The sequence below is a fragment of the Aspergillus ibericus genome, assembly GCF_003184845.1.
Source record: "Aspergillus ibericus CBS 121593 unplaced genomic scaffold BO80scaffold_2, whole genome shotgun sequence".
NCBI lineage: Eukaryota > Fungi > Ascomycota > Eurotiomycetes > Eurotiales > Aspergillaceae > Aspergillus > Aspergillus ibericus.
In genome coordinates, this window is record NW_020292100.1 from 1,169,128 (window position 1) to 1,193,335 (window position 24,208).

At 50.4% G+C, this 24,208-nt stretch overlaps 10 protein-coding genes and 1 non-coding gene across 11 annotated transcripts; 8 read left to right on the forward strand and 3 right to left on the reverse strand.

Annotated features, from left to right (window-relative positions):
- Nucleotides 1–2,335: 2,335 nt before the first annotated feature.
- Nucleotides 2,336–3,340, forward strand: BO80DRAFT_475049 (ribonuclease H-like protein; the record flags this gene model as incomplete). The annotated part of the gene is made up of 1 exon (XM_025723197.1): nucleotides 2,336–3,340. The coding sequence occupies one exon, from the start codon at nucleotides 2,336–2,338 to the stop codon at nucleotides 3,338–3,340; it is 1,005 nt and encodes a 334-aa protein (XP_025580259.1).
- Nucleotides 3,341–4,150: 810 nt separating this feature from the next.
- On the forward strand, nucleotides 4,151–6,633 carry BO80DRAFT_397268 (HET-domain-containing protein; the record flags this gene model as incomplete). Its single annotated transcript, XM_025717373.1, has 2 exons — nucleotides 4,151–4,625; nucleotides 4,703–6,633. 2 exons carry the CDS (start codon nucleotides 4,151–4,153, stop codon nucleotides 6,631–6,633), a joined length of 2,406 nt encoding a protein of 801 aa, XP_025580260.1.
- Nucleotides 6,592–7,579, reverse strand: BO80DRAFT_421130 (cell wall mannoprotein 1 family protein). Its single transcript, XM_025718532.1, has one exon. The coding sequence runs from the start codon at nucleotides 7,493–7,495 to the stop codon at nucleotides 6,911–6,913; it is 585 nt and encodes a 194-aa protein (XP_025580261.1). The 5' UTR covers nucleotides 7,496–7,579; the 3' UTR covers nucleotides 6,592–6,910.
- Nucleotides 7,580–8,864: 1,285 nt separating this feature from the next.
- Nucleotides 8,865–9,569, reverse strand: BO80DRAFT_440673 (uncharacterized protein; the record flags this gene model as incomplete). The annotated part of the gene is made up of 4 exons (XM_025721137.1): nucleotides 8,865–8,961; nucleotides 9,053–9,262; nucleotides 9,345–9,422; nucleotides 9,484–9,569. 4 exons carry the CDS (start codon nucleotides 9,567–9,569, stop codon nucleotides 8,865–8,867), a joined length of 471 nt encoding a protein of 156 aa, XP_025580262.1.
- A 1,207-nt stretch (nucleotides 9,570–10,776) lies between these two features.
- Nucleotides 10,777–12,733, forward strand: BO80DRAFT_490234 (Zn(II)2Cys6 transcription factor). Its single transcript, XM_025723625.1, has 7 exons — nucleotides 10,777–10,890; nucleotides 10,952–10,955; nucleotides 10,998–11,764; nucleotides 11,825–12,097; nucleotides 12,243–12,325; nucleotides 12,375–12,465; nucleotides 12,529–12,733. The coding sequence occupies exons 1-7, from the start codon at nucleotides 10,836–10,838 to the stop codon at nucleotides 12,663–12,665; spliced, it is 1,410 nt and encodes a 469-aa protein (XP_025580263.1). The 5' UTR covers nucleotides 10,777–10,835; the 3' UTR covers nucleotides 12,666–12,733.
- Nucleotides 12,734–13,254: 521 nt separating this feature from the next.
- On the forward strand, nucleotides 13,255–14,874 carry BO80DRAFT_336138 (general substrate transporter; the record flags this gene model as incomplete). The annotated part of the gene is made up of 5 exons (XM_025715194.1): nucleotides 13,255–13,319; nucleotides 13,401–13,703; nucleotides 13,765–14,038; nucleotides 14,060–14,269; nucleotides 14,332–14,874. Coding segments are annotated over 5 exons (1,395 nt in total), but the record flags the coding sequence as incomplete, so codon positions are not given.
- Nucleotides 14,875–15,588: 714 nt separating this feature from the next.
- On the forward strand, nucleotides 15,589–17,003 carry BO80DRAFT_372241 (mandelate racemase/muconate lactonizing enzyme family protein). Its single transcript, XM_025716519.1, has 4 exons — nucleotides 15,589–15,803; nucleotides 15,854–16,075; nucleotides 16,125–16,585; nucleotides 16,635–17,003. Exons 1-4 carry the CDS (start codon nucleotides 15,628–15,630, stop codon nucleotides 16,925–16,927), a joined length of 1,152 nt encoding a protein of 383 aa, XP_025580265.1. The 5' UTR covers nucleotides 15,589–15,627; the 3' UTR covers nucleotides 16,928–17,003.
- Nucleotides 17,004–17,080: 77 nt separating this feature from the next.
- Nucleotides 17,081–18,127, forward strand: BO80DRAFT_372244 (2-deoxy-D-gluconate 3-dehydrogenase). Its single transcript, XM_025716520.1, has 3 exons — nucleotides 17,081–17,215; nucleotides 17,268–17,480; nucleotides 17,545–18,127. Exons 1-3 carry the CDS (start codon nucleotides 17,099–17,101, stop codon nucleotides 17,986–17,988), a joined length of 774 nt encoding a protein of 257 aa, XP_025580266.1. The 5' UTR covers nucleotides 17,081–17,098; the 3' UTR covers nucleotides 17,989–18,127.
- A 1,193-nt stretch (nucleotides 18,128–19,320) lies between these two features.
- Nucleotides 19,321–21,495, forward strand: BO80DRAFT_421136 (tannase and feruloyl esterase). The gene has a single exon (XM_025718533.1). The coding sequence runs from the start codon at nucleotides 19,780–19,782 to the stop codon at nucleotides 21,397–21,399; it is 1,620 nt and encodes a 539-aa protein (XP_025580267.1). The 5' UTR covers nucleotides 19,321–19,779; the 3' UTR covers nucleotides 21,400–21,495.
- A 290-nt stretch (nucleotides 21,496–21,785) lies between these two features.
- BO80DRAFT_t23 lies at nucleotides 21,786–21,873 on the reverse strand. The gene has a single exon. It is a non-coding gene; the product is annotated as a tRNA-OTHER (tRNA).
- Nucleotides 21,874–22,373: 500 nt separating this feature from the next.
- Nucleotides 22,374–24,107, forward strand: BO80DRAFT_440678 (uncharacterized protein; the record flags this gene model as incomplete). Its single annotated transcript, XM_025721138.1, has 4 exons — nucleotides 22,374–22,464; nucleotides 22,510–22,623; nucleotides 22,668–23,335; nucleotides 23,379–24,107. The coding sequence occupies 4 exons, from the start codon at nucleotides 22,374–22,376 to the stop codon at nucleotides 24,105–24,107; spliced, it is 1,602 nt and encodes a 533-aa protein (XP_025580268.1).
- Between the last annotated feature and the right edge of the window lie 101 nt (nucleotides 24,108–24,208).

The window sequence follows — 24,208 nt, forward strand, 5'->3', positions numbered from 1 at the left end:
GGCTGCTTGGCAGGCGTGAAAAACTCGTCTCGTTGGAGCATACCATATGCTAATAATAATGAAGCTGCGGCAGCGGCGGCATTCCATTGGTCACGTTTCGTCCATTGTGACTGATTGATAAGATTGGCACTGGGTGGTGCCCCACCTGCGGACAGTTTCCGTAAGGGAAGGAAGGGGACCAAGGAATTCAAATGGTCAGATTCACCACCTTGCCAAGCCTGTTCCTGTGCTGGTGACTGGGTTTGACTGCGTAATGGAGTCCACTACCTGAGGTAATGGATCGCCTGAAATTACCGCAGGGCCCGGGATCTGAGTATTCCGCCCCGCTTTCTGATGAGCCAACGGTGCCGTGCTGTTGAGACTTGAGAAGGCATTGATGTAGACTACAGCCTTGAGTGTTGGGCCGGTGCGAGGAGAGAAGCATCATGTGACGGGTCATGTTACGGTCGGAATAACATTTCCGGCGATACCGCTATGCACAGGGAAATTCTTCCGCCCTGTAACAGCCCCAGCGTGTGAAAGAGATTGACATGCCCACTGTCCTCTGCAGGGAATTTTAAGGTTAAACGTCCTAAATCTCCACCATGCACGTGGGAGTGCACCAATTGCAACGGACCAAGGACAGTGACCACTAGGCACAGGTAAGCCAGCTCCCGTATACGTAATTCCTTGCTTGCTGGCGAAGTGGGCCGGTCCACAATCCAGGGACCGATTCTCGAAGGGGTCAAGGAGGCCGAGTGGCGGAGACGAGGGCCTAGAAAAAGGACTAATGTCCGCGGTGGAATTTGGAGAAGATCGTAACTGTCAAGCAGACCTGGGTTATTACCGCCACTGGACAGCCATGGGAGTAGATTAGCATGGAGTACCTGCTATATAATACCAGGCTACGGAAGTGTCTTCGCAGCTAGGTAGCCTTTTAGTCTGATCTTATACTATATTACTTGCGAAACAAGCATCCGATAGTACCTACTATCGGCTCCCTTGCACGACAGACATACCATCTACGGCGGGCTTCAACTTCACCGGCTTTGGGCAACTCCCTCCAGGAAGACCGACAAGAACTTTGATCGCAAGGAAAGCATCTAGAAGAGTTAGTATGCCGGTACAGATTACCCTCTTCAGAACAGTTCCATGGTACAGGTGACCTATCTACACCCGTTAAGCAATTTCGCATTCTAGGAAGAGCCTATCATCTATCGATTATGCTACGCTGTGTCGAGTATTTCCCGAGTTGCTACGCCCGGACCAACCGGGGTCGTCGAGTTGCAGTCTTCACCTCCAACGAGAGTTGGATTACGATACCCACAGAAAACATTTAAATACTCTGGCAATCACTATTCTCACGCTTATTGCCATGATTCCAGAAACCTCTGGCACGAGGGCGACTCAAATGCCTGCTTTTGTAATAGCGGGGAGTACCCTTCAGTTTCAGAGAGTTGAAGACATGGATGTTAGCATTGCTCCGGTACTAACTCATACACGGGGACAAGTTGATATAGCGTACTGGAGTTTATTTGTTGATTCTAGACTCAACAATCTGGCGTCCTATGTTGGGTTAGATACCGTGCACCGGGCATATATGATGGTGAGAGAAAGTGGGCTCAGGCGGACCAGATATTACTGAGTAGCCCACTGCGCAGTCAAGCTCCGATTGTGCATTGGGTTGACGTGATGAATGATGATTCATTTGAGACTATTATAGGATAGAATGGGGGACAGAGGAGGTACAGTAAGGCCCTTGCAAGAGCTGTAGGCTTGGTATAGCCCCTTTGTGTGTCTCCTGTCCTAAAAAGTTCCATTGTCAAATAATGTGGCTTAAAAGGGTTCCTGGGGCAGCGGGAATTTTAAGAGGTCCTTGCCTGCCTGGCGGTTGTTGATAGTCAGGGTAGACATTGTTGATAGATGGGTAGTTGTGGTGCTTATCAATCATAGCGATAATCTGGCTTTGTATCAAATGAGATCCCTGCAATCTAATCCATGGAGCACCATATTCTCATTGTTGCTACAATCCGACGGGAGTTTCCCGCCTCCAGCCTGTCTCTTCCGATGATCGATCTGGTTCTTGTCGACTGTTGCCGGCTCCTTGCCGGATGCTTCCTTTTTCTATCTGCCACTTCCCCGGATTTCACCTCATTATCTTTTACAGAGTAAAGGAACACTCCCTCCATGTCATGTGGATTAGTCACCTCTCTGCCCTATAAAAAGGGCGTCTAGGCCTTCGCTTTGGGTCTTCTGGAGATCATCAGATTATGCAAACCATCCAATCTACCCACTCTCTAGTGTAGTTTTACCAAATACGTCATTTTATTTCCTGTCATACATACGCCTTTCGAAGATGATTGGCAACGCTCGCGACTCGCCCATTAGACTGGCCAATGGCCAACTTTTGTGCGGCGCACATGGTTTCGTGACCTGTGCCAAATGCTGCGTTGACTACACTTTCGTGCAAGAACTAGATGGCGAATATAGCTCCCACATGTTAAAGCAACGCGATACGATTCCCGGCAACGATGACCAAAGCTGCGAGTTGTCTGATGTCAGTGGTCTCTGTTCCAGCGGCGTTGATACCTCGGACGAGTCGACCATAATCGACTCGAGCAGCGAGGAAGCTGCTGCATCGCCTTCCGTCGCGCCCACAGGCATCTTGATCGCCGTGGACGACGACCCGAAACCGAGATTCCCTGCGCTGCCCAAAAGGTTCTTTCCCCCCGAACCTGTAGTCAGCCCGCGGGTTCTTTTTAGACCTCGGTTGGTGTTCCATAAGGACCACCCTGGTATCCAAAGATTCATTGGAATCCATGACACCTCCCAGTATCTCGTCTACGCAGGTGGGGCCTGCTTGGAGAATGGCAAAGGCAAACTTAAAGCCGGTTGGTCTTTCGTTTTCAAACCCCCTGCACCAGACCGTCCCACGAGTGGTCGGGTTTCTTCGCGCCTGGAGGCCACTGGGCCAACCGGGAAGGCCCGAAGGCCAAGCAGCCATCGAGCAGAGTTACGGGCGGTCATCGCAGCGCTGAGTTACCTGCACGAGGATGGGGATCTGTTCAAGAGCATCGTGGTCGCTACCGACTCGACATACGTGGTCCATAGTGCTACTCGGTTGCTCCAGACATGGATGTCCAATGGGTGGATAAACCTGACGGGGAGGCCGGTCCAGAATAAGGATCTGTGGCAGACTCTGCTGCAGATCGTGGACGGTTGGGCCAAGAAGGGTCGAGAGGTTTATCTATGGAGGATCCCTCGAAAATGGAACAGGGATGCCGATGAGTGCGCCAGGGCAGCTGTCACATCAATACCTGTTCCAGTGGATTTCGAGGATTTATCAAATGGCAACTGGTAGGGCACCTCTTGCTGAATGGTCTTAGTTCCTAGGATTGGATCTGGCTGTTTCTTTCTGGAGTTTATTCGGTGGAGTTGCTCTTTATTCACCATATTAACTTAATGCTGACTACCATTCTCCTGAGTAAATCTTGGGCGAGGTACATAGAAATTTTCCATAGTAATCTATATATAGTATAGCCCAAAAACGGAGCATCCTGTTGCCCGATGGCCACTATGATTGCCCGTATTTGTCCTTCCCGTACTCCGTTCTTCTCTCCCCTTATCCTCATCATCATCCCCACTTTTCCTCCTTGCCTTTCTATTCCAATGAATTGAAGACTTGCTAACATCTCATAATCCGCTCCCCGACCAAATAAAGAGCACCTTACTGCTACCAACGATCGAATCAGCCCAAAGGGCCCACGACTTGCCTAAATGCTCTCGTTCTCACAGACATCGACTGCCATCTGCAGCGGAGAAGTGAGTCACCATGCAAGTTAGTGATTGCAACCAAGTCCACCCTACATCCATTGTGTTCAAGATTAATTAATTCCAGCATACTAGCCGGCACACGAATGAATCTACGCTGAGATGTCGAACTCGAGTTGCACCAAGCACAACCCAAGCAGAAGATCTGCATGAATCTACTCCATACCTGCTCCAGCACTCGCCCGCCACGTGTCAAGCTCCCTGCTCAACATCTGTCTGGACTGGCGGGTGAGTTGTCTTGCGGACACTATGAGATTACCCCACCTTCCCCTCATCTACATAATGAATGCTGAACAACTTCCTCGTCAATCCTCCAAACCCAAGTTAAGCTTTCATGAAAATGCCTAGCAATCTTTGCGAGAAATGCAAGTTTCTATATCTCAGTGCAGAGTCTCTGGGTCGATACGGGTTCACGGAAAAGGAAGAGAATGGTAAACTTCATTTGCAATTTCCGGCCGGGCAGCAATGTATCACTATTCCATATGACTGTCGCGATAACCTTCCTGATTTGCCGCTGCTTAGAGAGTCGGCAAAGGCAGGATGTGGCTTTTGTGGACTGCTCCGGGACTCGTTGCTGAAGGGCATCGGTGAAAGTCATTATAAAAAGCTCCTGGAGGTCCCCCGTGAGAGAAATTTGACAGTCAAGGTGACGAAGCTTTCTCTACTGGCAGCATACAGAGCCTCAGAGAACGAAGGCAGTAAATTCGCCGCCATCTGTGTGGGATGGGATATCCTTGAACCGGGAAGTGATCGACCTGCTAATGGCATGATTGGACCTCATGGTCTAGTCTATTTCAAACTCTGTGCACGCTTTGGTGAGTCGCCATCCTGGACTTTTATCATTCATTGATCCGGCTTGGAATGAGATCATCACGAGCGCTAACAGCCATAGATGACCTTCTTGCACGCTATTTGGGCATCGCATACCCTTATCCTGGACAAGATATTCTCTCCGCTGAAAATGTCGAGGCTGTTCGAGATCAGTTAAAGGATTGCGATGGAAAGCATAATCACGTCTTGAGACCTATTCGCCCTGGGGAGTCCACATCCGACAGGTTGCCTTCAAGACTTATTGAGATTACTAGAGATGAGAGCGGCAAAAAACTGCGTCTGGTAGAAACCAAAAATCTAAAGACCACGTATGGGCCGAACTCTCCAGTGAGCACCCAAAGTATCAAATACGTCGCGCTCAGTTACCGCTGGGGCGTCAAAGAGTTCCTCACTACTATGCCTAGCAACCTGGAGAAGCATTGCCAGGAGATCCCACTACCGCCGTCCCAGCTAGATGCTATGCCAGACGCTACGGAAACTTTACCGCAGGGGTTCAGTGATGTCGTCGACATTTGCTGCGAGTTGGACATTTTCTATTTGTGGATTGACAGTCTCTGTATCATCCAAAAAGAAAATAAGACCGTCGATGAGGATCTGCTCAAGATCCAACAGGAACAATCTCGGCAAGACTGGGCCAAAGAGTCGGCCAAGATGCACAGCATCTACATGTCAGCGTACCTGACAGTTGTCTTGGTTGCCACAGACACACCCCTTAACAGCGTCCTGGAGCGGCCTGTGCCCAACCTTGATCCCATGGTCGCCATTGCATATTCGGTCGAAAATCACCCTGAGATCCACGGCACATTCTTCGTCCAGCCTTTATCATACACAGGTGAATTGGACCACCTCGTCTGGAATCAATTCCTAGCTGCGGAGGACGAGCTAGACTCGTCAGCATGGAACACTCGAGGATGGACGTTACAGGAACGACTACTATCGCCACGAAAACTCTACATCGGCGTGACGGATATGCTTGGACTGGGCTTGTTGACCTGCCCTACGCAAATCGATTATGGGCGCGACATCGAGGATATCAAACGGCCCCGACGTCACAAGTCGCTGGATAAGCTGGAGATCGGAACTTTAGCAGCGACAGGTACCGAGGTCTCTGGACAGACATCCGACAAAGCAAAATTCTATCAGGCCTGGTATAAAATCGTAGAGGACTACACCTGTCGCGATCTATCCGTGTCAAGCGATAAACTGCCCGCTCTTTCTGGTATCGCACAGACGCATTCCTTGGCCCTGGACGACCAGTACATCGCTGGACTATGGGTGCAGGATCTGGCCTATGGTCTTCTTTGGGCGCCCCGCTACGCGATGAACCCTGGCGCCGACCGATATTTTGGGGAAAGAGAACGGAAGCCATTGACCCGTGCTGGGCAATATCGGGCGCCATCTTGGTCATGGTGTGCCAATGATGGGCAAGTTGAATTTATTGGACATTATCTTCATCGTCCAAAGTCGGAGATTCAGGTGCTCGAGCATAAATTGATCCCCAAGTACAAAGACAGCTACGGGCAATTGGCAGTCGATCAAGTGAATGGTGGCTATGTGAAACTTGTGGCGAAGATCAAAGAGGCCCAGATGCAGGCAGCTACTGTGCCACGGCCGAATCCTTTCCATCAGAATTTTCCCGAAAGCAAACCGGCCAAATCCCAGGCGACATTCGAACTGAGGGGTGTCCACGTTCCCAACAGTACGGATGGATACCAGAGGCACACGATCTTCTTAGATCAGTCGGGGAAGCATCCCGAAGAGCAAAAAGTGTTTTTGATGCTGTTGTTGAGGGGCGACCAGCCATTGTATTCCCCTCCGGATCAGTACGAATTGGGAGTCCGGTCTGCCGGGCTGGTGTTGCGAATGAGCACAACGGGCCCGGGGCAGGCAACACCGCGGTTTGAGCGGATTGGCTTTTACCAGCATTTCTGGGATATGGGCATGACCTCTATCTTTGATGGTTGTGAGCCACAGACTATTTATCTAGTGTGATCTAGAGCTGGAAGGCGCCGATACTCTACTGTGGGTGATCCGATTCCACAGTCGGTTTTCCTGCTAAATAGGAATGACCGGTAGCCAGCAATTTGATAGATACTTTTTTTCAGCCTGGCATTTCCATTTTCCTCCCCAATCTCTGCTTCAAATTCTTCGTTTCCAACATCAATCAACAGGATCGGATGAGTATTGACCGAGGAATAGTCGATCGATTGCATATTGCCTCATCTATTCCCATACCATATCAACAAACCCAACGATAAAAAAAGACCCCCTAATACGCCGCAATGGCCTTCTTAAACGCACTCGAAATCTCATCCAACACCAACGGCGCCAACTGCGCATACACCCCAGACAGCTTCCCCTGCACCGCGCTCCCCAACGCACTCGACAAAGCACTCAACTCCTGCAAATCAAACTTGACCAAAAAGCTCAACGACGCGATCCCCAACAACCCATCATCAAAATCCGCTTTCTTCGAAATAATGTTATCCAACGTGGACGCAATCTGCGGCTCGAGGGTGACGAAGGCCTCGGCGACCGATTGCGACTCGGCGTCGGTGAAATTGGCCGATTGGCGCGTGACGGCGATGGCGGTCTTGAGGTCGAATTCGAGTTGGATGGTTTCGGCTTGGATCTGCAGAGCGGAGAGCGTGCCTTCGATGCCGCCGGGGTAGCTGGTTACGGTGGTGTTGAGGGTGAGGAGTTGGCTGGAGATGGTGTTGACGGCGGAGACGACGCTGGTGGCGTCGCGTTTGAGCTTGATTGCCGGATGGGGGATTGAGATTGGGGAGGGGGTTGCGGTTACGAGGGCTGTTGTGGCAGTGAGGAGGGTGAGGAGGGAGGTGAGGGTCATCATTTTGAGGGTTAGCTGCGAGGCTGTATAGGGAAATGTACGATAGTGAGTGCCGTCTGTTTCCGTTTCTCGAGGAAAGAAGTCAAAATCTATTGATTTATATGGTATACCAGACATCAGAGCTCGCTCGATCACGTCTTCCACTGAACCCCGCTTCACACCTTCCCGCCTGTCATCTCCGATGTGACATTGAGAATATCACTCATTAAATTAATTCATTATATGTGATGGACCCTTTCAGTCCCCGCATGATACTACCAATGCTTCTACGAATCAAGCGAGCTGATATTCTTCAAAATTACCCCATTCGGACTAGCCATCCTGTTCCTTTTGAACCCCGCAGCTGAACGGGCGGGATGGGTCCCTTGTAGCTTGTTCTTATTCCTTTCTTGTAGGATCGATTTAATCTAATAAAGTTGATGTCCCTGCCGAGAGAGAATAGTGGGGACATGTGATTCCGAGGCCGGGAGGTATCTAGAGCCTGATCTTGGACATGTGAGCCCCGTTCAGCCGGAATAGTGCTTTATGGAATGGAATGAAGGGAGATGGTTGAGAACGCCGTCACCGTAATAATCTAACGAAGGTATTGTTCGGAATCTACATGGTCATCCAGTTTCAAAGGTAACTAGCCCGTCTCTCCAAGCAATGCGACATCAGTAGATCTTAAGAAGCCATTGAGATTTACCGTAAATTGACGACAGAAGTTTGAGACGGGACCCCACTTGCTGGGTAATCTAGGCACTGAGAGCCTCTGTCAAAAAGAGACTAGAGTAATATAAGGACGAAAGGGGGCTGTGAAGCGGGATCTATGTGATTAGATTGGATTAGATATAAGGTGAGTAGGAATATCGCTGTGCTTTACAATGGAGATCCTGAGGCAGGACCTTTTGTTGTACACTTTTTTTTTTACATTTGCCTGGTTGGATTTGATGTTTGTGCCTAGCTTGGTGATTTAATTCAGTGTATCTCAGGTTTCTAGCATTGGTTTTGATATTTGTTGCTATGGTCTGCGGGTGTAGGTGTTCAGGCCGAGATAGAGCTTAATGTTGTTATAGGTTTTTTTTCTCTTCGGAAGTAGTAAACTTTAGGTGTGTTTCAACCTTTTGGTCTGGACCGGTCAATCACGGACCTACGTAGATTCCTCGGCTAAAAGAGATTGATAAGCTATCTCGAAGAAAATGACTTGGACATTCTGGAGAGATCTCGGCGATGAATCACTACTCCCGATTCCAACCCTGCGCAATCAAAGCATAAATCCAAGATAGGTAACATTCGAGCTCCGCAAGCGGACCCATATTCCCTCATAGATCAAGATCTTCCACCCAGTACAAGAAACCCTGCACCAGATGAAGCTCAATTCATCAACAATCACCTATCTCTCATCATCAACCACATACGGTCCCTGCAAGACCTGCGTACTCTTCGTAATCACCCGACGATCGCCCTTCCATTCGACCTTGTAGATCGCACTAGCCCACTGTCAGTCCCATGCAACAACAACAACCACCACCACCACCACCACCTAGCCAAAGAATTTCCTCAAGAAAGCAATCAACTTACTGCACCTTCCCCTCATACATCCTGCCATCCTCCTTGCCCAGCACACGTCCCTTCAACCCGAACCCAACCGTGCCCCCACGGCCTTTGTCGTCGGTGGTGTCGGGGGTGGCCACGGCCTCGTGGAACTCGAAGTCGAGGAAGGTGTAGCGGGAGCGCCATTCTTGCACGAAGTTTCGGAAGCCGTCGAGCTCGATGGGTTCGGAGTTCCATCTGTGGAGGGGAGAGTATTCGTTAGGTGATTGGGACTGGCTTATATGGAGATGAAGTAGATATAGGTGGAGGGGCAGCTCACTCAAACTTCGCTTCCGGACTGAAGGTCTCTGTCACTAGGGCGTTAGCCTCGTCGTCAGAGGGGATCTCATAGAGTAATCTGAGATATGATATGGCTGGGTTAGCAAGATCGGAGCAAAGGGGGTGGATGAGGAGGGTACCGTTGAATGCGCTGGACGTAGAACAGCAAGGGGATGATGATCTCGTCCTTAGTGGTAGTGGCGGTGGTGGCGGTATCGGTGGTCATTTTGGAAGCGTGGAAGATAGTAGCTGAGAACTGAAGATGAGGAGAGTTGGTTTGGTGCGGATGGGGAGTATTCGAAGCCCTCCGCTGGGGGCAGTTATATATTTATGGAGTTTCGAGACGAGCAGGGAAGCAGTGATAGTGCTATACGAGGATGACTATGATGATATCACAGTAAATTGCCTTAGCAAGGATCATTCAAGCAAGCTTTCATTGAGCTTCTGAAAAGCATTCATCGGATCGGTCCGGAGTGAGATTTCTCGTATTCGAATGACAGAGATCACTGATTCTGCCATTAGGAATTGAGGGCTCTTGCACAGCGTAGTCAGTTTTTCTAGGGAGCTTGACTATGCTGGGTTGCTTCCGATGTCAGAAAATTTGGGATGGAAGAACTGTGCTCAAAATGGCGAAACTGAATGCTGGAACAGCCCGGGTTGTCAAGATACTTCTCAGGGCCGGATCAAAACATAGTGACAGCCAGTAGCGGAAACCTAATCACTTTGCAGTCCGTTCCGTACCCAACTTTATCTTGAGAACTCCCTTCTTATTGGAATATGGAAGAGAACTGCCATTGATCAAGGAATCTTTTAAACACAGAAGAAATACAGTTCCTCAGTGGGTCAAACAGATTTACTTCTGCCGTGATTGTGGGACTAAGGCAAGGATATCTTCTTCATAAAATCAAGTCTAAATGACAGTCTTTCGTAAAAAAGGAAACTACCTATAGTACCTCTCTATAGCTCTGGAGCAGTCCTATCATCTAATTTCCTATCGTGCCGGTGTCTTGGATGATCATAATCAATGGTTTGAACCCCACGGCACTTTCGTCCGGTCATCGATGACGTGTAAATTATGATTCTGGCATTATGAATGTTGGATTTAATAAAATTCGTTCTGTATAGCGATTATTCATTCTGTGTTTGGTGGCAAACATTCGGTAGAGCGTACTCAGATCCAGCTACTCTCTGGCTTTTCACCTGTTCGTTCACTTAGTGGAGGCGAAAGAATATATGCTTGTTCACTTGATGCCACCCCAAAGCGAAACAGATTGGCTAGACATACGATTCTTTGAAAGTCTAGCTTTTCCGAAGAGACGGGATGCAGATGGCCATGAAAGGACACACGTGACCATCAGCATGGCCACCCCTGACAGTGACAGAGTTTCTCTCTGTTGCCGCTAACATCGCGTCTGAGAAGCCAGGCCCAATTTTCTCAAGAACCGTCCGGCTCATCTTGGTTGGAGAAAGGGAACGACGAAATTTGACCACGATGGGAACAGACACTCGCGTCAAGAGACGGAGAGGAGGAACGCGCAAGAAAACAGGTGCCTGAAGTTTCCTGGCAAACTCCCCAGACTGACTGACACCATGGTGCTTCATGATTAGGATGGTTTGTCTCGCGCCGCTGCTGATGCCTTCTGACGCGTTATAGCTATATTTCCAGCTTCGCCTGCAAAGCGCGGCACACTCGCTGCGATGAGAAGAAACCCATTTGCAGCAACTGTGAACGATTCGAACTGGAGTGTTGGCCCAGCAATTTCATTGCCTACTCGGCATGGTGCTCGACCGACCGGGGTGGATCAGATCAGCAGGAGGCCTTTCCGACGGAGAATAGCATGCGAACTGGTGATCAGGCCCTGGCCTCAACATCCACTTCGGATATAGTTCGCGCGAGCTGCCCGGACTTGCAGCATTCTCATTCCAGCAATCCTGACCCTGTACTTTCTGAATCATCACACTATAACCCCGATAGAATGGCTGTCACGACGGTTCACCAGATGAAACCACAGCCGACAATGCCTCTCACCTCGGAAATGTTTCATCTCCTCAACGAGTACTGGCGGGGTCTTGCAACATGGATGGATGTCTTTGACCTGAGTGACACATACCACCGCGAGGTTGCTCGTCAAGCCTTGACATCGGAGCTCCTTCGCTGCATATGTGCTTTCACCGCGCGACAACTGTGTTTACGTGCTTCTGGCGAGGTTTGGGCGCCGGCTGCGACAAACTACAATAGTCCATCCCTTCATCTGCTGATCCAGCAACTGAATAGCTGTGAGCCACTGAGAGACACACTTACAGCTGTCATTCTCCTTGGGAGCTATGAGGTCTTAGCTGCTCAGGGCCAAGAGCATCACCGGCACTATGAAGGCGCAAGGAAGCTTATTAAATTACAAGGCATTAGTGCTCGATCCTCCGGTCTTGACCGCGCAAACTCTTAATTTTGGATTCGACACGAGCTTACTATCGCAATCACAGATCAGGCGGTCCTGCAATTAGATCCGTCGGACTGGAATGTCAACTGGTGGGAAGGAGAAACCGCCGAAGATCTGTTAAGCAACCAACTCTTATGGCTTATTGGTAGAGCAGTTAATTGGATTTATAAAGATAAAACGCCCCGCAAATATCAGGAGCTACTCACGGACACGGAAGGTTGGTATACAGGTCTGTCTCAACACTTTCGAGGGGTAAGGTATGGAGAAATGGTCGAAGATGGGCTGTCCAAAGTCCATTTTGCTGTCCCTCAGACAGGTCTGTCTCCCAACTCTCGAATTTCATTCCTATAACCGGCATCTGTTGATGGAACTGCTTGGATAATATTATATATAATGTGCATGCTGCTGCTGTATGCCTACATGGAAAGAGAAGCTGGACTCGTGGTCTAATTATGCTTTAGCTGCGGCAATGCTTTGGTATCATCTTCTCCATCTCATGCTGTACGCTGAGCCAGTGCTGCAAGATGTTGCATATATACCGAAAGTGAGTACGACTACAGTGCTCAACTCCGGACATTCCTCATATGGCACAGATCCAAGAGCATGCGACTGAGATAATCAACATCTCTATCTCGGATATACCAGACCAGGTTCGATGTTTCTCTATTCTACCACTTTACTTCGGTAAGTTTAACTCCTGCATTAAAGATTCCTATGGCACAGTAGTCAAGCAGCTAAATGACGTAGCCGGCAAACATGTCGACAGCATCGTTCGCAAGACCAGAGTATTAGTCCTGCTGAGCAATATTCAAATCGAGCTTGGTTATCACACTGGCGGGCTAGTGCAGAAGCTTCAGCAATTTTTCATGCCAGCAACTGATTAAAGAGCCAAATCTTAATTTGCCTGGACTAAATATAAAAGAAATATGAGGAGCGTAATGGCTAATATGACCAAGGTATAATTCCAGTGTAACAGTAACTTAGCGTCTGCTCCGTATGATATCAAGTCACCCAGAGAAAAATGAGAGAAGCGAACACTATGCCGACTGCTCGTCTCGAGACGATATGTATCTCTATTATACCCATCTTACCCTGGTCAATTACCGTTTCAGTTCTAGTGAGGATACCCAAACAGGAAGCTTTTACGCGGCAGTCGACTTTGTCCCCATCTGTCCTATGTGACCGTTTAAGTTTCCTAGTACGGTAATCCTGCGGAGGTCTCTGAGCAATTTCATGCACCTCCTAATATCAAGATGTCCACTCCCAGCAGATTCCTACCATACCATGTAAAGCATTTTCCCCTTACGGCTGATGGAATATGGTTTCTTTGTTTCTCAAAGATCAGGCTGCTACATGAGTATCATGAGCATTCATATTTGAAGCTCTAGTCACCTTTCTCCTTTTCTTTCCTCTCAGAATGGCTCCATCCGCGCTGCATACTATCAACGGGCGAACATGGCGAAGTTTACATGGCTGCAGATGCCACCTCGCTACATCCTGGCCAGTCTCCTAACAGCAATGGGAGGCTTTTTGCTTGGGTAGGCTTCCTTATTTTCCTCTCAAAATCTCATCCGTGGATGACTGAGAATACTTCAACTGACACGCGTACCCATGGTTAGAGTTGACACCAGTATCATTGGACCGGTCACTGTCATGCCGAACTACATCGATTATTTCGGCTCGCATTCTGCCATCGTGCATGGCATTATCGTCTCAACTATCTTGTTGTCAGCCTCGTTCATGAGTTTTATTGCGGGTCGACCCGCCGGCGTGCTGGGTAGGCCGCAGGCAATTGCAATTGGGGCTGCGATTGTCGGTGCAGGTGCCGCATTAGAGGCTGGTGCTGTCAGTCTGGCCATGTTCATGGTAGGTCGGGTTGTTGAGGGGATGGGGTTTGGGTTATACTTTGGGACCTTGACTGTGTGCGTATTCCGTTGACCCTGTTATTGCTTGTCTTCTAGCTGATTCAATGGGTTTGCGCAGGTATGTCTGTGAGATCTCGCCGCCGAGTGTCCGAGGTCCTCTGACAACGGGCCCGCAGTTCATGGTCTGTCTTGGTCTAGTAGCGGGATACTTCACATGCTATGGCACTGCAAATATTGAAGGGTCAATGTCCTGGCGATTGCCATTTATCGTCCTTGCTGGTCTGGCTGCGGCATTTGTCACTTCAGTTTTGCTCTACCTTCCACCCTCGCCCCGATGGTTACAGTTTCATGGCAGAGACGAGGAAGCAGATGCTGCATGGGAGACGCTCGGTGTCAAATTATAATACCGCCAGGGTGTTGGGGAAGAGCTTGAGGAAGGGGTTATGGGTGCTCAGAATTCCAATGACGAGTCGCCGCCCTCGCTGTCGCCAACACGTGTAGTTCAAAAATACCCCGAGGGTAGCCTTTTCGACCTGTTCAAAAAGGATGTGCGTGGCCGAACTATGTTGGCCATCTTTCTTATGGGCTTTCTCCAGCTCAGCGGGATTGACGCGGTCTTATACGTGAGTGTCTCCTCTTCTCTCTGCCACCGAAAGACGAGAAGTCTAATGTAAACATGTCTTAGTATGCCCCTCTCCTCTTCCAACAAGCCGGACTTTCCAGCGCAGAGGCGTCATTTTTTGCGTCCGGTATCTCGGGTATTGTTCTCGTCGTCGTTTCTGTCCCTGCCCTTCTCCTGGCCGACAAATGGGGCCGACGCAGCAACACCATCATCGGCGGTATCGGTCTAACCACAACTATCATGCTCATTGACGGTTTGTACGCAAGCAATGCAGTGGACCCACGTCACGGAGCAGCGCGCTGGATTGTCATCGTGTGTATCTATCTCTATGCAGTGTTCTTCGCTTGCACCTGGGCAGTGAGTATCAAGGTATTTGCGCCTGAAATCCAACCGCAGCACACCCGCGCCAAGGCCACGGCTCTAGCATATGGCTTTAATTGGGTCTGCAATTGGTTTGTGGCATTCATCTGTCCGATTCTGTTGGAGAGTATTAATTTCGGGGTTTACTTCCTTTTTGGTGGATGTTGTGCGCTGACAACCGTGGTGAGCTTCTTGTTCATGGTTGAGACTAAAGGGAAAAGTTTGGATGAGATCGAGAGGGCCTTTACGCGGAGGGTTGGTGCGGATGATGAGGGAAGTAAAGGCTTCATTGAGTATCTACGGAAGGTGAAGGGGATGAAAGTACAGTGAGATGGCAGGTAAAAGCCTATTCGACTAACGCTAGGCTATTATCATGCGATATGTTCCGTTTCTTCTCAGTTTCTATCTCTATGTTTTCATATCCTTCCCCCATCCTCTCTCAATAATCTGGCAATCACAGAAGTCATCTATATCATCAACAATTTATCAGTTAGTCAGCATCTCACCTTCCATCCTCTTTCAATATCATACTAGCATACCACCCATCATCAAACCAGCAACCCTATAACAAAAGCACCCTAAAATTCATCTCAACCTCTAATTCGTCAATGCCATCATCAACCCAGAACCTACCTATCACCAAAACCAAGCCAATGCGCCATGGGAACCAATAACCCGAGGAACATTCCCACTTCGGCTAACTCACGGATAACAGTCATAAATCCGGTCCATCTCCCAGCGAGCAGGCACCAAGTAATCCTCGGATACGGATATCTGATTCCTCCACCAATAATGAACTTTCCCGGTTGGAGTGTCTGTGTCACCCCGGATTTCGTGGTACCCCCACGCACCACCCCGCGTGGGGGATCAACGGCTATTCCTGACGGGGTTCGGATATCTACCGAGTGGGGGTGATACCGTACTTAAAATGCCTATCTAGCTAGCTAGGGGCTACAACATGGAAAACGCTCGCTTCATCACAAGTAACACTAAACCAACATGGCTCCTATCAAATCTATCGAGTACTTTCGCGTCAAGCCGCGGTGGCTTTTCGTCAAAGTCACCGACGAGGAAGAGAAGTTCGGATGGGGGGAAGCTACGCTAGAGGGCCATACGTTGGCTGTGGAGGGTGCTCTGGATGAGATTATTTCTAGGCTTGTTGGATATGAAGCCGAGTATGTTTGTCTGATTTTGCTGGTGATGTTCTTCCATGCTGATAATCTAGTGACATCGAACATATCTGGCAGACTATCTGGCGCCTCGGGTTCTACCGCGGCGGCCCCGTCTTTATGTCCGCTCTATCTGGCATTGATATCGCATTATGGGATCTGAAAGGTCGCAGACTAGGCGTACCCGTGTACCAGCTTCTAGGCGGGAAGGTGCGCAATAAAGTCCAAGTTTACGCGTGGATTGGAGGCGACCGACCCAGCGACGTTGAAGTAGCTGCGTATGTCCCCTTTCCCTGTCCCAACTCAACCCCCTCTAACAACCCCCAGTAAAGCGCGCCTCGCCCAAGGCCTCAAATGCGTGAAAATGAACGCCACCGAAGACATGAACTGGCTCGACTCACCCTCCATACTCGACTCCTGCGTCGAACGCATCAAACAAGTCAAAGCTCTCGGTCTTGACGCTGGACTTGATTTCCACGGTCGGTTACATCGGCCCATGGCTAAACAACTCGCCAAAGCACTCGAGCCGTACCGGCCGTTATTCATCGAGGAACCGTTACTCGTTGAGCATCCAGAAGCGATTAAGCAGTTATCACAGCATACGACGATTCCGATTGCCTTTGGGGAGCGGTTGTATACGCGCTGGGATGCGAAGAGGTTCCTGGAGGACGCGTCGGTGGATATTCTGCAGCCGGATATTGCGCATGCGGGGGGCATTTCGGAGACAAAGAGGATTGCGAACATGGCGGAGACGTATGATGTGGCGATTGCGCCGCATTGTCCTCTCGGTGAGTAAGTATCTTGATTTATGGGTTCTAGGGCTAATGTGAGTGGTAGGTCCAATTGCTCTCGCGGCTTCGATGCAAGTGGCGCTTTCGATCCCCAATTTCGTCATCCAGGAGATGTCGCTGGGGATGCATTATAATGTGGAGGCGGGAGATATTGATCTCACGACGTATTTGACGAATCCTTCCGTGTTTGATATTCAAGAGGGGTATGTGGCTGCCCCCGCGGGGGCAGGGCTGGGGGTGGAAATTGATGAGGAGATGGTGAGGAGAATCAGCCGGGAGACGGAGCCGTGGTTGCCAAAGGAGTTCTATGGACCGGATGGGGGGATTCGAGAATGGTAGACTAGATTCATAGAGACATGCAGGAGAATGTGAGGAGTAAGATGCGGAGATCTACAAAGTGACACCCGAAATGCGGGGGGCGTGGGGGTGCATCGGTATTCTCGCCGTACATATACCCTTCATGTCGTAGAATTCACCTACATCTTCACCATCACCTACCTAATTGGCATAATGGATCTCTTCTCTCTGCAAAACAGGACCGCCCTCGTCACTGGGGGCACCCGCGGCATTGGCCAACAAATGGCCATTGCCCTGGCCGAAGCTGGCAGCGACATCATCCTCGTCCAGGTATGCCTGACACGCCTCTACCTGCAACAAGCATAACACGAAAGCCATGTAGAGAGACACATCCAACCCCGAAACCAAACAACGTATCGAATCCCTCGGCCGCAAAGCAACCATCTACACTGCCGACCTCTCGTCAAAGGAATCCGTCTCGGCACTCACACCCACCATCCTCGCCGATGGTCACGACATCAGCATCCTAGTCAACTGCGCTGGTATCCAACGCCGACATCCCAGCCATCTCTTCCCTGACAGTGATTGGGATGAGGTCTTAACCCCTCCCACACCCCGATCGCTACTACCAGAATCAATAACTGACAAGCATGAAATAGGTGCTCCAAACGAACCTAACCACCATCTTTACCCTCTGTCGCGACATCGGCGCCTACATGCTCAACCGCTCTCCCGATCCCCATGGTCACCGCGGCTCCATCATCAACGTTGCCTCTCTCGTCTCCTTCCAGGGGGGGATAACCGTCCCTGCCTATGCGGCTGCAAAGGGCGGCGTCGCGCAGCTCACGAAAGCGTTGTCGAATGAGTGGGCTTCTAAGGGAATAATTGTCAATGCGGTGGCACCGGGCTATGTAGCTACGGAGATGAATACGGCGTTATTGAACGATGAGCAGAGGGCAAAGAGTATTCTGGAACGGATACCCGCGGGACGATGGGCCACACCAGAGGATTTCAAGGGCGTGACAGTATTTCTGGCGAGTCGGGCGAGTGCGTATGTTTCGGGCACTGTGGTCTTGGTGGATGGAGGGTGGATGGGGAGGTAGGATAGGTTTGTTTCATGTTGGAGTGATCAGTTGGTTGGATTATGGGGGAGATGTATCGGATGTTTCCCTGTAAGGCATTTGCTAGTCTATATGTGGGATAATGAACCGAGTGCCGAGTCAGCCAAAGGTCCACATAGTCTAAAGCCGAAATTGGCTATCCTGGTTCTGATTCATGCGAATGGCTGGACCGCTGGAGATATATCTCGGATCACTAACCTTATCAATTCTTAATTTGACATACTCAGGTAGTTGATTAAGGAATTGTGCTGCCTAGAAGTCATCAGATGGGTGTGCACCACCTCCTATGCGCATGACTTCTCTGTATGAACGCTGTCAACCGAGAGCTGTCAGTTATTTCTTAGAACCCCGCCCAAAGGATCAGAGAGGGGACGGAATATGTGCGACAGTCTGAGGCATTGAGAAGACAAGGGGTCGAAGGGGAATATTTATGCTGAAACTTTGTAGAAAATGACTTGTGTTGATTGTAGCCGGTGGACTTCTGGGAATTGGCCAAATGTCTCACGCATGCGAGTAAGCAAATACCACAAGCCCAGCACAGGCATGCTCTCTCCCCCTGTTAGCAACAGTGAACGTTAACGAAAACCCATATTCAATCAGCATTTGAAACGCAACGGGAGGAGCTTCATTCCACACCATGAGAGGACCCCACACAACTTTCGCTGACACATCTCTCGTTCGAGACTAGTTTTATCGAGCACCTCCCGGAAGTCGTCATTGAAACTGGAATAGAGGAGATATGCGGCTATATCAACTCGGAGATAGGCCTCTGCATCAGTGTTGAGGGACCAACTGCGTCACTGACTGCCCGGCATTTACTCTCCTGAAACCACCAATTGCGGATGAGGGTCCACGCCAGCCAGAAGAGGAAAGGACGGGCCTCGACAAGGATGCCTATTCCGGACTAGCGTCCCATTCGATCGTCAACCCCTGCGGAGACTAATCCCTTTAGGGCATAGAAGTGGCCATAGTCCATCCCGAGGCGACGTTCCAAGGCAACTTCCGGCTGCATCTCTGGTTCTTCACTCTGTGCAACGGTAGGTTTGCTACAATCCAACAGGGCGTTTGTCTGCTGTCTCCGAGATCTGCATGCTCTCTTGCCATATCCAACCATCCACTTCAAGATTCTCATCGTACGATGACGAAGCCTTGGTTGAGCCATGTTTCCGGCAGGTGCGGACATGTGGGTTTACAGTACCCCCCTGAGTGTTCCAGATTGTGCTAATTCATACTGAAAGTAGGTATCAAGGCCCAGGCCATTGCAATAGTCGTCTATGAACTGGTGATGATAATCATATAGAACCCCGGGCACCATTTAGGTGCCTGAGACCAGGCAAGATCATCAGGGGCGTGCAGAATGTGGAGTTGGCTTCTGATACTGGTTGCTTGGTATGTCTGTCTCTTCTCATTGGCCGCCATGAAAGAATGGGGCGACTCTAATCAATATAACATTAAGGCCTTGATGATCCTCTACCCAAACAGCAAACTTCTAGAATCCCGCCACCTACCACCAATCGGACAGGGCTGCTCCACCCCCACCCAGAGTTGGAACGAGAACGCGCAACCGGTGGGCTCGCGTGGGATGCTCCTTGCACACCCTCCCTTCGGGTATTGTTCCACTCGGATATGCTCTGGACGCGTCAGTCCCGATCATGGATGCCTGTTTTTTTGATATGCACGAGCTCAGGGGAACGAACTGGCTCCATCCGCTGCTTAAATACAGCGTGAAGATCACTTCCCTCAATCGAAACAAGCATTTCCTCCATCATCAAAATGCGTCTCTCCCTTCTCCTGGCGGGCGCCGTTAACCTGGTTGCCACGCAGGCTATCTCCGCCTCGCGCTGCACTCCCGGTACTTTCACTCCTTATCTGTCATCCAACGCCTCCCTGGTCTATGCCGTTCCGTATGGCCCCAATGATACCTTCGTTGGCCCCTTGGGCAACTACTCCGGCCTTCCCGAGTACTGTGCTGTTTACGTCAACGTGAGCTCGTCCGCGACCTCGTCCTATGAGTTCGGTCTCTGGCTGCCCATCAACACCTGGAACAAGCGCTACATGGCCTACGGAAATGGCGGTTTCACCGGTATGATTGCCTTTGCCGACATGGCCCCTGGTGTCAACTACGGCTTCGCCTCCGTTTCCACCAACACTGGGCACAATTCCTCCGTGACCCAAGCCGGCGATGCGCCCTGGGCTCTCAACGACCCTGAGACCCGTACGGACTGGGGATGGCGTGCACTCCACGGCTCTGTTGCTCTCGGTAAGGTCCTTACTGAGGGCTTCTATAGCGAGAATATCACCTACTCTTACTACGCTGGCTGCTCGACCGGCGGTCGTCAGGGCCTGAAGTCCGTCCAGATGTTCCCTGACGACTTTGACGGTGTCCTTGCCGGTGCCTGCGCTTGGTGGACTACTCACCAGCAAAACTGGGACCTCAAGATCGCCACCATTAACCTTCCCAATAACGCCAGCCACCATATCACCGAGACCCAGGTGGATGCCCTTGCTGCTGAAGTCCTCCGCCAATGCGACGGTATCGATGGTGTCGAGGATAACATCATCATGAATGGATACGCCTGTGATTTCCGCCCTGAGACCCTACTTTGCGATGGACCCTCTGCCAATACGTCTACCTGCTTCACTGCCGACCAGATCGACACTGTCTACAAGATCTATGCCCCTTGGGTTGAGACAAACGACACATTTGTCTTCCCCAGCTTCGCCTACGGTTCCGAAACCCAGTTCGCTCAGATGATCATGACCGACGACGACGAGCAGGACAGCCCTAGCGGTATTGCCTACCCCCGCGACTTTGTTTACAACGACGCCAACTGGCCCTGGCAGAACTTGGATTACTCGACCATCCAGCTGTCGGACCTTCTCGACCCCGGTAACGCCACCGCCGGCGACTTTGATCTTCGTCCGTTCAAGGAGAGCGGCGGCAAGCTCATCCATTACCACGGTTTTGCTGATGGAGAGATCCCCACCGGGTCCAGCATCTACTACTACAAGCAGGTCCTAAAGACCCTTGCACCGCTGGGTATCAAGGTCGATGACTTCTACCGCTTCTTCCTGATCCCGGGTATGGAGCACTGTCTGGACTCCGTCCACGATGCCCCCTGGTACATTGGCGCGGCAAACCAGCCCGGCGGTCTGACCGGCACCAATATCTGGGGTGTGCCTGGATACCGTGACCGGAAGCACGACGCGATCCTGGCCCTGTTGGCGTGGGTGGAGCAGGGAATTGCTCCTGAGGAGTTGATTGCCACCAAGTACGTGAACGATGCTCCTGCCGAGGGTGTGCAGGCTCAGCGTCGTCTCTGTGTCTATCCTAAGGAGGCTAAGTATGTTGGTGGTAACTGGAACGAGACCAGCTCGTTTGAGTGCAAGTGATCTTTGACAGGTCACCGGCTGTATATTGCTCTGTTGGATACCCCTAGAGGGTGTACAAGGCTTTCTATTTGTTTCTTGTATAGCATAATACATAGGAGCTTTAATTGGACTTTTAGAGCTCTTGGCTTAATCTCCACATAGTGTCACAACATTTATCGGACTGGTTCACTCATTCCTGGGCTTCACTCGCCTTTTCCAGAGTTCACCTCGCTGTGAGACCCTCATGCATATCAAGATTGTTTCCCATGCTCCATCATGTCGGTATTCCTTCTGATGCCTTTCACGTGACCACATATCACCTACACAGGCCTCAGGCCCTCCCTCCATTGATATCAACATCTCGTCCTTCTTACGTAGCTTTCTTCCCTCTCAGAAGAGAAAAAAGATGCCCCTGCGCGGACTCGAACCGCGGCCCTCCCCATAAGAATACTCCTAAGAATAAGGTGGGGCGCTCTGCCACTGAGCTACAGGGGTGAGGTGTACTAGGGAGTACCCCGACTTGATGAAGTGCCTGGGGACATACTTGTTTCGATACAATTTCGACGATTCTTATTGAATAGCTTCTCTCTGGGGCACTACATAGATGAGATATAAGCAAACTGTCACTAAGATTTTACCAGTGGAAGCATGGGTATATAGTATGGATGGTGTTTCTAGGAACTGTGTATAGTCTATGGTACGGAGTAAGCTAGTGGCAAGTCAAAACATAGATGGAAAATGGATCAGTGCTAGTTGCATAAGATTGCAGTTCGTACATGACTCTAGCTTGTAGTAGAATAACTTGCTACGTCCGACAATAAAGTACCTGCCGACAAGCAGATGGTTTTTGAGCAGGGCTGACTATGGCAGAGTGCCGCAGTAGCCTAAACTGCTTAGTGCTTATTCCCCAGCTGCTTACAGTCCCTGGTTTTCTTTCTCCTCTCCCTCCAAATCAGCAATTGATCCCCCCAAACCAACGAAAACACCATCAAGCCATGCTTCGCGTACTCAGCGAGGCTCTCAACCGCCTTGCCCTCGCACCACAGGAACAGAAAGTGGCTGACTACCTCCGACACGCCACTCCAGGTCAGCCCATGTTCTTCTCTCACAGCCAGATGCTAATCAATCCAGACTCCGTCCTCAAGAACCTCCACACCGTCATCGCACCAAACATAAGACGGATCAATAATGCATGGACGACCTTTGAGGCCTCCTGCATCGAGGACGAAGCCGACCGGCAACATTGTGAGCTTTCCATAGGATATTACACAACCCACTAACAGACCCAGATTGGACAAAAGAAAGTCTCAAGAAACATATTGCGGCTGCACATCCCAATGTGTCATTTTCCAATGAGGCGATCGATTTACTCTGGAGAATCTTCTATTTCTATGCCTGTCACCCATTTCCTCACTACGTCACCGACGCGAGCAAGATTGATTTCAATGGGTTCCAACGTGCGGTGACACTCCTGGCCCATGACGCTACAGATTACCTGGGCACCCAAGAAGATGGCGATTATTACTGGCGGTTCGACGAGATGTTCTTCCAGAAAGCTAGCTTCTTGCGGATGCTGAGGAGTATTGGTCATCTCGAGGAATCTGGGCTGGAAGAGGCTGTAGTGGATGATGTGATGGATGTTCTGGCTATTACTCAGCCACAAGCAATGAAATTGATGCCATCTCCTGATAAGCTCCGGCGTGCTGCGCGGGAGCTGCTCGATTCGGGGAAGACGCCTATGGGGTGTCGGGTTACTCGGAGGGATCTGTCTACTTTACTGCTTTTGGTGCTGAGGATGAGGTTAGCGAGGGAGAAGTGGGGGCATGGGGATCATTATGGGACTATTGGGGAGGTTCATTTGGGTGATGAGCAGTTGGCTGAGGCTCTGGTCGGTGGGTTGGTTGGGGATAAGAATGATCTAGGAGTTGATGATCTTCTCCGAGTGCAGGATGTCTTGGTGAGTACCTCTACTCGTACTGAATTGAGTCTAACGTGAGCAGCCAAACCTGATTCTAGGATTCCACCAGCTCTGGAAGGTGCTTTTTCAGCCACCACCAAACACTCCGATTCAAGAGACAGCAGGTAGTGCTCTGCCACCGCGTATCCTGTCGGCTATTTCGCTCTTCGTTTCTCACTCTTTGCGGCCTGCTCACTGCCGCCCCGCATCACAAGATACCCGTATCGCCCTGCAAAAGTCCGAGCAAACAATTGACATGACAGCGTCATCTCTCGTCAAAGCACTTCAACGGAACCCTCGCCCAAAGGTTATCCTAGCTACCGACAATGGCGAGTCAATGTCTCCTGCTACAGTGGTGGGTGTCTTTATCCCTAGCCTGCTATACGGTGAGGGCGAGGATCAACCACGGGCCGGTACCTCGCATCTCTTGTTTCAACTCCTGCCAGAATTCCGCCTTCTTCGATGGACAGAGACCCATACACCCCTGGTGGAGTTTATCAAGGGAGGGATAGATGAGGGGACACCGTCTCTACAAGCTATAGAAGCGGGTGCCTGTGGCATGAGTCCCTACAGCATAGGAGATCCACAAGGGAGCAGTGGGGCGATTCAAATCGATCCTACAACAAAATCGATCACGTTCAGCAGGACGGCAGGTGCTAACAGGGAGAATATGGGATATCAGGACATGTGTATTGCCGACAAGGCTCAGTGTGAGGTTCTTATTGAGTCAGGGACGGTAGATGTTTATGGTGGGCTATTCAACTCGGTTTAATCCGCCCTATCAAACAACTTCAATATACTATCTTTCACGAGCTGTCAAAATACATTGCCCGATGGCCACTACAGCGCTCAACCCCACCATGCGGGGCCATC

Bases quoted from the DNA above. Each gene is read 5' to 3' on its own strand.
- BO80DRAFT_421136 (XM_025718533.1), top strand. From the start codon at position 19,780: ATGCGTCTCTCCCTTCTCCTGGCGGGCGCCGTTAACCTGGTTGCCACG.
- BO80DRAFT_372244 (XM_025716520.1), top strand. From the start codon at position 17,099: ATGGATCTCTTCTCTCTGCAAAACAGGACCGCCCTCGTCACTGGGGGC. The intron at 17,216-17,267 runs GTATGCCTGACA...AAAGCCATGTAG, and splicing joins GCGACATCATCCTCGTCCAG to AGAGACACATCCAACCCCGA. The intron at 17,481-17,544 runs GTCTTAACCCCT...AGCATGAAATAG, and splicing joins CTGACAGTGATTGGGATGAG to GTGCTCCAAACGAACCTAAC.
- BO80DRAFT_372241 (XM_025716519.1), top strand. From the start codon at position 15,628: ATGGCTCCTATCAAATCTATCGAGTACTTTCGCGTCAAGCCGCGGTGG. The intron at 15,804-15,853 runs GTATGTTTGTCT...CTGATAATCTAG, and splicing joins CTTGTTGGATATGAAGCCGA to TGACATCGAACATATCTGGC. The intron at 16,586-16,634 runs GTGAGTAAGTAT...TGTGAGTGGTAG, and splicing joins TGCGCCGCATTGTCCTCTCG to GTCCAATTGCTCTCGCGGCT.
- BO80DRAFT_490234 (XM_025723625.1), top strand. From the start codon at position 10,836: ATGGGAACAGACACTCGCGTCAAGAGACGGAGAGGAGGAACGCGCAAG. The intron at 11,765-11,824 runs GTCTTGACCGCG...TCGCAATCACAG, and splicing joins CATTAGTGCTCGATCCTCCG to ATCAGGCGGTCCTGCAATTA. The intron at 12,098-12,242 runs GTCTGTCTCCCA...ATTATGCTTTAG, and splicing joins TTTTGCTGTCCCTCAGACAG to CTGCGGCAATGCTTTGGTAT.
- BO80DRAFT_421130 (XM_025718532.1), bottom strand. From the start codon at position 7,495: ATGATGACCCTCACCTCCCTCCTCACCCTCCTCACTGCCACAACAGCC.